This window comes from Chenopodium quinoa, unplaced genomic scaffold (genome assembly GCF_001683475.1).
Source record: "Chenopodium quinoa cultivar QQ74 unplaced genomic scaffold, ASM168347v1, whole genome shotgun sequence".
NCBI lineage: Eukaryota > Viridiplantae > Streptophyta > Magnoliopsida > Caryophyllales > Amaranthaceae > Chenopodium > Chenopodium quinoa.
The window spans coordinates 10,704,905-10,717,416 of record NW_018743292.1 but is presented as its reverse complement, the minus strand read 5'-3'; the positions used below and the strand labels follow the sequence as shown (position 1 = coordinate 10,717,416).

At 35.6% G+C, this 12,512-nt stretch overlaps 1 protein-coding gene and 1 long non-coding RNA gene across 2 annotated transcripts; both read right to left on the bottom strand.

Moving 5' to 3' along the window:
* Positions 1-543: 543 nt before the first annotated feature.
* LOC110735944 (aspartic proteinase nepenthesin-2-like) lies at positions 544-1,413 on the bottom strand. Its single transcript, XM_021916116.1, has one exon. The coding sequence runs from the start codon at positions 1,411-1,413 to the stop codon at positions 544-546; it is 870 nt and encodes a 289-aa protein (XP_021771808.1).
* Positions 1,414-11,357: 9,944 nt separating this feature from the next.
* Positions 11,358-12,240, bottom strand: LOC110736988. Its single transcript, XR_002514311.1, has 2 exons — positions 12,064-12,240; positions 11,358-11,581 (listed from the first exon to the last, which is right to left on the bottom strand). It is a non-coding gene; the product is annotated as an uncharacterized LOC110736988 (long non-coding RNA).
* Positions 12,241-12,512: the final 272 nt, after the last annotated feature.

Below are 12,512 nucleotides of genomic sequence, written 5' to 3'. Positions count from 1 at the left end.
TACGGAGTACGTAGCTAATAATGCAGAGGATCATTATTTATTGTTAATTAACCTTGTAAATATTGACCGTGAGGATAAATTAGGAGTAGATGATTATAGAACTATTGAGAAATTGATAAATGTCTATGTATAGGGTCGTCTTCAATATTTTAGGGCCTTTATACTACTTAGTAACTCTAAATCGTAATTTCTTTACACTTCAAATTTTTTGACATAAATAATTTTATATATTAATTCACGTATTGTGTTCATATAATGCTAGTTAATGAAGAATATAAGTAATTCAAGAGGGGGTGATTGATTAAAAGATTTTTGAGCATTTTTTGATGAGTGTCTTTTTGGCCGGAAAGGGTAACTCACACAAGTTCAATAACAAATCGGTCATCGTAGAATAATTCCTAAATTGTGAATATGTACATATTATATAGCAAAATAGCTTAATTAATTTATTTTAAACATAACATTTTATAGTTTTGTCCTAAGACCACACCATGAGCATAAACTAATTTGCACTAATAATAACAAGTTTGATTTAAAATGAAGCTAAAGATTCTCTTGGCATCTCTGAGGAGCAAAGGAAAAAATCCCATTTTTCACGTCAAATGAGACCTTAAAGTTTGCTAGTTGATACGCTCCAAGGAGGCAAGGTCCTGGATCAGGAATTTCGCCGACCACCATACAAAAACCATCAATTTGATCGAACCTAACAAACATGTTGTCCTTGTCCATTGTCCAATCGACCTCCCCTCCTTGGTCTCCTTTCGAAAAGTGAAAGACCACAGACGGAAAGCTTTGACCCTCTTTAGGTGTCGCCGTGTAGCATAGATCAAAGGTTTGTCCTCCGATAGTCTGCCAACCGTATTGAGCAAAGTAATCAACCATTGCTGCACGTAGGGCTTGATATGCAGTTTTAGGTAGTATTGTGGTTGGTGCACCAGAGTCAACGAAGAACCCTGTGCCTTTAGAAGCGTCATCATCTGTTAACGCACATATAGAAGGATCGATTGAGAGTCTATTTCCGTTTACACTTATACCACTAAAATATAGATGGTATCTTTCTCTTGCATGCATAGGAATTTGTTGGACATTAGGCCCTTGACTTTGGGCCGAATCACCAAAATACATTGTAGATCTGCCAAGGTTTGGCTCGGCCCAAGATGTAAGACAAAAGGAAAACTTCCCTTGAATTTGGGCATCAAGTTGGTTAGGGAATGATCTTGGGCCGGGTGAAAGCCCAAATAACCCTGCAATTGTATTTTGAGGCCCATCATTTTGCCCGAAGTTGATGTTCCTGTTGATGAGACCGCACCCAAATGCCAGATCTTGAATAAAGTCGGGCTTTTGGGTTTGAGAATTAATGAATAAAAACGTGTCCGTGCCCATGGGACCAGAGGAAGATACTGCTCCGGCCATATATTCATTCAAGAACCCACATGACTGATCATAAATGTATCTAGGTACACATCTCGGATCATCAGGGCTAAGTAATTTATACGTTAGTGAATCTTGAACTCGAGGGTTTCCACCACTTACCTCGAAACATGGATTGCATCCGTCGCATTGTACCCAAGTATTGTCATCCCCACTATCTAAAAGAAGATAAGGGCCGAAAAGATTTGAGCTTGTGCCAAAGAACACTTGCGTTACGAAAAAATTGCTTAACCTCCACCACACGGTGGATTCAAGCGAGTTTGTACTTGAATTCGAGTGCCTTCTTTTAGGAGACAATGACGACGTTCGTGACAAGGAAATATTCATAAGGAATTGGTGGCGTTGTTGAGGGGTGAAACTTTGAGCCACAATTTGTAATTCACTTGAGTCTATGGGAATCATTGGCAAAGAAAATGAGGTTGTTTGAGGGAATATGATGAAAGTAGTAATAATGTGTAAGAAAAAAATGAAATTTGTGGGTGTCATTTTTAATTTCTTCCTAGGAAATGTTTGATAACCTTGGGATGAATAATGCAAATGAAAGATTATATATAATGTAATCCTTTTATGGCTATTATATAGGAAAAAAAAAAAGGGGGTAATAATAATTAAATGGATAATGATTTATTTCTGTTCAAGATTAGACATGCATGCATAGTGTGAAAGCTGATAAATCAAAGTGATTTATTTCCAAATTTATGGAGGAGTAGCCTTGATGTGAAAATCTCCAAAACATTAGGAAAATAGAGATCATATTTACATAAAAATTGTTGTGATTTTATGACCCATGGAGACAATGAAGTACAACTCTAGAAACGTAACCAACAGTGCGTCTACAATATAGTACGAAGTGTATGTGTACAAGTATGCATTCGTATACTTAATTACAAAGTATGTGTCGATTGATGAGTCTATTTTATATATATTTTTATTTCTCGTCCCACGGTCATATATGTGCTTATTTGAATTCTACGGAGCTATTTTTATTACTAATATACGTTTTCTAGTGTTTTTTGTAGAGTGGGTATTATTTTGTAGGAATTTGCAAATTTATGATAAATCCCGAACTTATTGAGCCACTACGAAGATATTGGAGTTTGGATCGTATTTTATGACCGTATATTTATAGTCCAAGGTCGAATTAATTAAATTTGGTTCGGTGATTAAGGGCTCAGTTCGTTTGGATACTAATTTTATTGCATATCACCTTGCACCACCACCGGCACCAACCCCCCATCGCCAATACCTTACCCTAACCCAGCCCACCACCTGTCCACCACCACCGCCCACCACCACGCTACTCCACCAATAATTATATAATAACAATGATAATTAACAATAATAATTAAATTAATTTTGTAAAAAAAAAAAAGGAAAAAAAAAAAAGCAAAATACCAACCCCCTGCTACCCAACCGAGCCACGAATCCCCACCTACCCCGGCCAACCAACCCAAACCACCACAGCCACCCAAACCACCACGTCCCCACCAACCCACGAAACCACCAACTAACCCAAACCACCAGATCCCGCCGCACCACGACACCACAACCCAAAAAATAAAAAAAAAAATAAAAAAAAATTTTTGACCACCAATAACCGGACTAGATCTGACAAGAAAAAAAAAATAAAAGAAAAACATACCTTAACACCATAATTAACTTTGAATTTCATCTTGAATTTGGTTTAAAAAGGCCAAATTCGACCATGAAAATTCTAGATTTAGAGTTTTTATGGTCGAATTTGACCTTAAAACCCATTAATTTCTAGAAATCGGCGAGAAATAAATTGACCACTAATCAGACTTGAACACCACTAACCACACTCACCGGCGTCTTGAACACCACCAACCACACTCGCCGGGCGTCGTGAACACCACCAATCAAGAATAGAATAGAACAGAAGAGAGAAAGAGAAGAGGAAAGAGAGAAAGGAGATGAGGCGCAACAGGGAGAAGAGGAAGGAGAGAGAAGAAGAGGAGAGAGAAAAAAAGAGAAGAGGCGCAACAGGGAGAAGAAGAAGGAGAGAGAAGAAGAAGAAGAGAGAGAAAGAGAAGGAGAAGAAAAGGAGAGGCGGAAAGAGAATGGAGTGACGCACGGTTTAGGGTTTCTTTAAAGAGTTGTTTTTTTAATTATATTCTGACAGAATTTCCGTCGAAAATTTTCAAAGGATTTAAATTCCGTCGGAAATGGTATTTTACGACGGAAAAATCCGTCGGAAAGTACATATATTCCAATGGATTTATTTTCCGTAAGAAATCTCCGATGGAATTGTTGAATTCGTCGGAAATATTCAACGGAATATAAATCCGTCGGAAATTTCGACTTTTACGACCGAATTTTGTGTCCGTCGAAACCTGTCCGTGAAATTAGGTTGTTTTCTAGTAGTGATACTATATCCCAAGCAATAGGAGGAGCTCTAGAATGCACAAGCTTCCCATCCCAAAGATAGTTCCTGTAAATAGCAACAACTCCATCCAAGACAGCTTTGGGAGTTGCCCGATAAATGTGTAGGGAAAGCATGACAGAATTAACAAGTTGCGCTCTACCTGCATAGGAGAGAGTTCTGCAACCCCAACTTTTGATTTTATTGGTGATTTTATCAACAAGGCATTGACAGTTATCCTTAGAGAGTTTCTTGTTGCTCACATTAACACCTACGTACTTAAAAGGAAGCTTACCTTCCTTAAACCCAGAATTCTGAATATTACCAGTCTTGACATATTGCTCAATGTTACAGCAATGAATGCTACACTTCCCTTCATTAGCAACCGAACTAGAGGTAGCTGCAAAGGTAGCCAAAGCTCTTAGAAGTAGGCTAACTGAAGCATCCTCCCCCTTACTAAAAATGATCAAATCATCAGCAAAAACTAAGTGGTTCAAACCTAACCCTTTGCACCTAGGATGAAACTGAAAGCTAGGCTGATCTCCAACAAGCTTGAGAAGTCTGGTCAAGTACTCTATATAGATGACAAAAAGAAGAGGAGACATAGGATCACCTTGTCTCAATCCTCTCTTCCCCTTAAATAAACCAGTCAAGCTCCCATTGATACTCAAAGTGAAAGAAGGGATCCTCACAAAAACCATGATCAACTTAAGCAGCTTATTAGGGAAGTTTAAAGCATACAACATTCTTCAAGGAAATCCCATTTCACAGAATCATAAGCTTTCTTAATGTTTACCTTCAACAAGCAAGCACTAGGAGTGTTCTTCCTGCCATACCTAGTAGCAAGATCTTGAATAATGTTGATGTTCTGAATGATCTGTCTTCCTTCAACAAAACCTGTTTAATTCTGAGATACAATATCAGAAAGGACTAACTTCAGCCTGCTACAAATCATCTTAGTGATACACTTATAAATGACATTGGAGCAAGAAATGCGTCTAAAGTCAGTCACAGAACTAGGATTGTCAACCTTAGGCACCAGAGTAAGGATGGTACTGTTCACTTCCTTCAACAGCTTACCATTCTCAAAAAAATTGCAAGATAGCATATGTAATCTTATCACCAACAGTACCCTAAGACCTCTTAAAAAAGGTACTATTGTACCCATTAGGACCAGGAGCTTTACTACCAGGGATAGAGAGCATAGCTCTCTTAACATCTACTCTAGTGAAAGGAGCATCTAGCAACTAACCTTGAGCCTCATCTAGAATATGCCCTCTCTTCACAACCTCAGATTGAACACTCAATCTATTACCAAGGTCTAAACCAAGAAGCATCTTATAATAAGAAACAAAAGCTTTAGAAATCTGATCAGCAGAATCACACCAAGTATTATTAACATCCTTTACAGCAATCACCCTTTTCCTGTACTTCTTCAATTTAATGCACTTTTGAAAGAACTTAGTATTCTCACACCAACTTTGAGCCAATTAATCTTTGCTTTCTGAGACAACAAAGAAAAACATTGAGCTCTAATTTGAGAAAATTCCTCCAAACTTTTCCTTCCAACCTCCCTTAAGTCACTATTATTCAGATCAGCTTGAACAGCCAATTGAGCCCGTTCCAAATTCTGTCTACTCTTAGCAAACTGAATCTCATTATCTGAAAAATCAGCTCTATGCAGCTTCCTCAAATTTTTCTTCAAATTCTTCAATTTACTCACCACTTTATACATCTCAACACCTCGAACATCAAAACTCTAAGCATTCCTCACAATCTCAGGATACTCAGGATGAGAAGTTCACATATCCAGAAAGTTAAATGAGTACTTAGCAAGAGCACTCAGATTATCCAAGTGTAATGAACCAGGGCAATGATCAAAGTACATCTCAGGAAAATAATGAACATAAGACTCAGGGCAGGCCATAAACCACTCATCATTCCCAAGCACTCTATCAATTTTAAAGTAAACTCTACAGTCGCCCTTTTGATTATTATTCCAAGTAAAAGTGCAAACAATCTGCTTAATGTCTCTAACACCACAAGCATTCACACAATCTCTAAACCCATCAAATTCAGAGTGAGTAATAGGCTTGCCAATCCTGTTAGTGAAGTTGAGAGGACAATTAAAATCACCTGTAATCATCCATGGGCCTACTATTGTACTCCCTATATCCTTCAACAAACAACAGAGTTCATCTCGCTCCTTAGGATCATTCATACCATAAACAACAGTACAATAAAACTCCAAAGATAAAGCTATATTTCTCATCCTCATATGCAAAAATTGAGCATGACAAACAAGAATATGAACCTGGAAAAAATCTAGAAGCCAAGCAATCAGAATTCTGCCTCCCTTCACCAGAGAAAAATTCGAAGACACACACCACCCTTGAAAAAGGTGATTATGAACAGTAGGAAAATTAGAGATCCTAATCTTAGTTTCAAGTAAACAACATAAACCTACATTATTCTAAGACATGAAACTCTTCACCTCCTTTTGTTTTGAGAAACTATTCAAGCCTCTCACATTCTAGGTGAGAACTTTATCCATTATCACCCTCCTGCCCTAGAGTGGGGGCCACACCCTCAATTTCATCACCAAAGCTTATGCAAGCCTGCAATTCATGGAAGGAGTTGCTCACCATCACTAGAGAGCTAGGCCCAGACCCTCGTCCAGCTCCACTCTTCTGCTTAGTAATAGTCTTCCACTTTTCTTGCTCTCCTTTTCCTAAGCCATGAACCTCACCTTCTGCAACTGTAACATTACCCTTCACCAGATTGTCCTCCATTCACTCAGGTTCTTTCATCACCTGGACAGGTTGAGCTTTCCGCCTCCACACCTTCCTCACATTCTTGCAATTCCCATCCTCATGACTCAATTGCCTACACACATTGCATTTAATGGGTTTCCACTCAAACTCCACCTTCTGCTGGTACAAGCATCCCTTCTCAAAAAGAAACTCAATCATGTCAGGAAATTCCCCCATCAATTTCTACCTCAATCAAGAAACGAGCAACATTAACCCTGTCTTTCAATCAGGTAGAATTATCAGGTTGAACAGGTTTGCCAACTAATCCCACCATCTTCTACAAACAATTCTTACCCCAGTATTTCAATGGCAGGCCAGGCAACTGCACCCAGACAGGAATCGTAGTAAATTCTTCACAATTCACCTCCATTCCATCCTCCCATTGTTTCATGAAAATAGCGCGATTATTAAACAACACGTGTAAAGCATTTCGAGCTTTTTCCTTCGATTCCACATTCAAAAATCTAATAAGGAACACCCCTTTCTTAAGAGGAATCACCTTATCAATGTTTTTAGCCCCCCACAATCTATTGCAAAAACTCGAACAAGAGTTCACAAAAGGGTTACCCCCAATCACAAAGGCAACAATACTTATATTCCAATATGCAATTTCATCAGAAACATCATCAAAAGACAATTGCAGCCGCATAGAATTGCTAGAATTTAAGCTTTCAGAAGAAATGGGTACCTTCGCAGAAGATGCTTTGTTTTACACTACACCTGAATCTCTTCGATTGATCCCAAAATCACTCGATTTCATCACATTCAACCATTCTGATAATCTGGACTTAGTTCTAGATCCTTGGATCAACTCAAGCATGGATTGCTCCGGTGAAAGCATCAAATCCTTCAAATTATCCAGTTCCCCAAAATTAATCGGAACAGAACCCTTAACATCATTCTTGGGTCTGCTCTTCGATTGAGCTATTTATCGATTAGCCTCATCAATTTCATCAGAACCAGCTGATTTCTTTGAATTTCCCTCCCCCCTAGGCAGATTCTTCTTCGTCTTCTTCATCGCCATAGCAGAAAATAGAAGATTTTAGAGAGAAAAAGTCTCGGTTATTAATATGATTCTTGGCATTAATATTATCCAATTGTCTCAAGAATAAATTTCAAGACCCAATTCTTAGTATCATTTAAGATTCATAAGTTTGGTTGTTGATATGCTCCAAAAAAAGGCAAAAATGCAAGGTCCATAATCCATATCCAATCAACCTCTAGTCCTCCAATTCCATTTCCTCCAAATTGAAAAACCACTAATAGAAATCTTTGGCCCTCCTCAAGGTCCACGTAGCAAAGATGATTGAAAACTTGTCACCAGACTGCTCGCCCGCCGACCGCCGCCATTTCCTCCAAATAGATTTGATATATCTAAAATTTTAATGTCACGTAGATTATAATCCACGAATCAAATTATTTTAATGAAAAAAAATAAAGTAAAAATATAGGAAAAGATAAATTTATTAATTCAATATTACGAGTATAAGAAATCCAAAAAATATACTAAGAAATATTTAAATAATAATCGCTTATAATAAAGTTTAATACCTATCATTATAAGATAAATTTTGATAGTATTTATGATAAGAAATACAAATTGTTCGTTAATTATAATTAAATTAAAATTTGTGATACCTACCATTATAAATTGACACATCATAAGACACAAACAAAATTTCGTATCAATAAAAAACCCCATCAAGCGAATTTTGTGTTAGTAATTTTGTGTTAATTTTTAGTCATCAATGGCCGGGTAATTTTTAGCTTAATTTTTAAAATCCTATGTTTAAATTAGTATTCCCTAATTATTACGTACATTGTATTAATTGGGATACTCAATGATTATATGTTTATGTTTTATTTACTAAATGTTTTTTTACATGCAGATCTAACACATCATACGACACAAATAAAATTTCGTATCAATACAAAACCCTATCAAGCGAATTTTGTGTTAGTTTTAGCCTTTTAGGTCATCAATGTCAGGGTTATTTTTAAAATATTATGTTTAAATTTATATTTGTAATTATTAGTTACATTGTATTTATTTAGGATACTTAACGATTATTTGTTTATGTAATGGCATACGATTAGATGTTGTATACTTAATATATGGATGGCTTTGATTATTTTTGGAGATGATGAAAAAATTCCAATGCATAGCTTTGATTTTATATCGCAACAATTTTTCATTTATTGGTAAATATATTGATTTAATTTATATAAGTGTAAAGATTTAATTTATATCAATTTCAGTTTGGCTAACATTTCACGGTTCAATTTATCCATTGATGTAGTAGGTTGGTTATGGACAAGGTTGGTGATTCTATCGAAATAAAAGATACGGTAAAACAATGAATAATGATTTAGGTTTTAAATTATTAAAAAATTATCATTTCACATTAAAGATTTTATATAACGGAAAAAATTATCATATTTACAATTTATTTATATTTAATAAATTTATTATAAATTATAGTAAAAAAAAATATTAAACTTTTGTAATTTTGTCTGAAATTATTAAATACAATAAATCAAATAATTAAAAATCTTAAATGAAAAAACTGTGCATCGCACGGGTTTTCATCTAGTTTACAATGTTTTCTCACCTCTTCACCTCCTTATTCTCTAGTTTTCATGAATAACAGCTCTCAAAATACAAAATTTTCCAATTACACCGCTCACATATCCTTCAATTACCGAAATTTATCCCCTTTAATTTTGGCTAATTAATATTATGGCAACAGTTATGATATTGAACAAGATAAATAGCAACAAAAATAGTTCATCTATCACCAAATAGCAGCAAAAATAGTTCTTCTATCACCAAATGTTAAATAAAAGTGTTGTTTTTCTTTGTCTTTTATTTAAATTTATTGTGAATAAAAAAAAATTTAGTCATACAAGGAGCCCTTTTCTTACATTATGCCTAGGACTTATATATTACCAGGAATGGGGCTGATAAGTATTTAGTTCTTTGTAATTTGTTTAGTTCTTTGTAAGCGTTGACTTGATAATAAGATAGCTCGATAAATATAGAGAAAAAATGACTGTTTCTTCGTTTCTGTTGTGCTTGCTGTTTCTGTTTTGCTATGCTGCTGTGCTGTTTCTGATCTGCTGTGCTGCTTGTTGTTTCTGTGTTGCTATGCTGCTGTGCTGTTTCTGATCTGCTATGCTGCTTGTTGTTTCTGTGTTGCTGTGCTGCGTGCTATTTCTGTGTTGCTGTGCTACTTGCTGTTTCTGTGTTGTTGTGCTGGCTGCTTGCTGTTGTGCTGTTTCTGTTGCTATTTCTATGTATGTTGTCTGTTTCTGTTGCTGCTTCTGTGTCTGTTGTGTTGTTTCTGTTTCTGCTGTTTCTGTTTCTATGCTGGCTGCTAGCTGTTGAGCTGATTCTGTGTTGTTGAGCTGCTTACTGTTTCTGCTGTCTGTGAAAATATAAAAAGAAGAGATGGTACTGTAATTTCATTTTTGATTTTACATTCATAGGAATTTGTGAAGAGATGGTATTGTAATTTCATTTTTGATTTTACATTCATAGGAATTTGTTGGACATGAGGCCCACTAATTTGGGCACTATCACCAAAATGGATAGTTGACCAAGGATTATTGTATAAGGTTATTGGGACCTGTATTCAGCCCAAAGTCCATAATATTGTTTTTAAGTAGAGGCACGTCCATTAAGGCCCATTTCATTTCAACTTAAAAAAAATAATATTCAGTGGAAATAATTTCAGTTCAGTAAAAATAAATTCAGTTCAGTTCAGTAAAATTAATTTCAATTCATTAAAAATACCTTTAGTTCAGTAAAACCTTAAAGAAAAAATGTAATAGAAAATCAGTAAAAAATAATTCAGTTCAGCAAAAATAATATCAGTTTAGTAAAATTAATTTAAGTTCAATAAAAATAATTTAAGTTCAGCAAAAATAATTTTAGTTCAGTAAAAATAATTTCATTTTAGCAAAAATATAGTGAAGTGAACAGAGCCAACAAATTTAATCTCAGATACCCCAAAAAAATCAACAAAAAATCAATTAATCATCAATAAAACTAGGGCGCTGATATTGGCAAGGCAAAAAAAAAATCACTTTCAAGACAAATTATCTACCCGATACCATTAATATTTTGAGAATCTAAATATGTCAAACTTATTAATTCAATAAAATAATTTGTAATATATTGTTGCCTACAATATTAGTATCCCAATATTTTTTTTCTTTATTTTTGGGTAGTCTTATTTATTGGGTTCGTTTATATATGAACTATATATTTTGGTACAGATATGCAAAATTCTTATTTGTTCCCCTTCATTGTTTGCACTACATACCACTACTACATGCATGCACATATGCTTTATGTTAATTAGGGATGTCAACGGGGCGGGGCGGGGCGGGTTTTTGCATTCCCATCCCCATCCCCGCCTCACATTTCCATCCCCATCCCCGTCCCCATCCCCACGGCGGGTCTGAAAATTATCCCCATCCCCGCCCCGGCGGGTCCAACTCCAAAACCACCCCCGCCCCATCACCACGTGGATATCCATCCCCGTCTCAACCCCACGTAATCCCCGCCCCGTACCCGCCAACTCCCCACCTTAAATCCACCACAAATAACATATTTAAACCATTATAAAAAAAATAAAAAAATATGTACTACAGTCTACAGGCCTACAGTTAACAGCTCAAATAAAAAATAAAAAAAAATTAGCAGTACATACTTAACATAATTAAAAAAAAAACACAGTAACTAATATAATACACTCTAAACAAATAAATGTAACTCTAAATTGTCTAAAGTCCAAATATTAAAAATACATAATAATAACTCTAAGCCTTCAATTATTCTGTGTAGTGCAAACTTCACTTGTACTGGAATCGATATCTCATGTTTCAAATTCTTCCACTAATTCTCCCACCAATTTAGCATATTCATCATCCTTGTATTCTCTACAATCTGAAAATTCAATGTGACTTAATTAAAAAAAATAATAATAATATTATTAATTAAATAAGATTTATAACCACCCACAATTAAAGAGACCAGAACAAGGGTAATAAAAATAAAAGTATGCCCTCTGTCCAGAACTTCAAATTAAATGAAATTATCAAAACATTTTCTAAACTAATATCAATATCATGCAACTCAAAAGTACAAGTAATTACATTATACTCGGAGTAGCAAATTAGCAACATGTATATCCTATAAACTAAAATTTGTAGTAACTCATAAATCATAACACCAAACAATTCAAAGTATCAGACGAATTAGAGTCAAATTAAACATTCAGAAATAGATTAGTTAGAATCTAGGACAGAATTATGGCTAATCAATTTCTTAGTTGATTTGTCAAATTCTTTTTCATCAATAATTGGGGAAAAAATAATTGGGAAATTAAAATAAATAAAAAAAACGAGTAAGAGAGATTGAGATAGTACCGATTATATAGGAAGAGGTAGGGATTATGTAGATCGGAGTGTTGATCAGCGCACAACTCAGCGGCGAGATTCAGAGGTGGTGATTGTCTGATTGATAGAGCTTGAGAGGAGAGGAGAGGAGAGGAGAGTGAATGAGTGATAGTGTCGGCTAGGGTTGAGAATGAAAATGAATATGGTTTTTTTTTTTTTTTTTCTTCTAGAAGTCTAGTGTCTAGAGACTTCCTTAATCAAGTCAGTAACATTTTTTTTTGCTGTATAATATTTAACGAAATATGTTATTGCATTATATGGGACGGGTCGGGTATAATGCGGGTATGGGTCAGGTGTGGGGTTGGTCAGGCGGGGCGGGGCGGGGCGGGTATGGGGTGGGTCAGGCGGGGCGGGGCGGGGATGGGGCGGGTATTACTTTAAATCCACCCCCGCCCCATCACCCATGGCGGGTATGGATT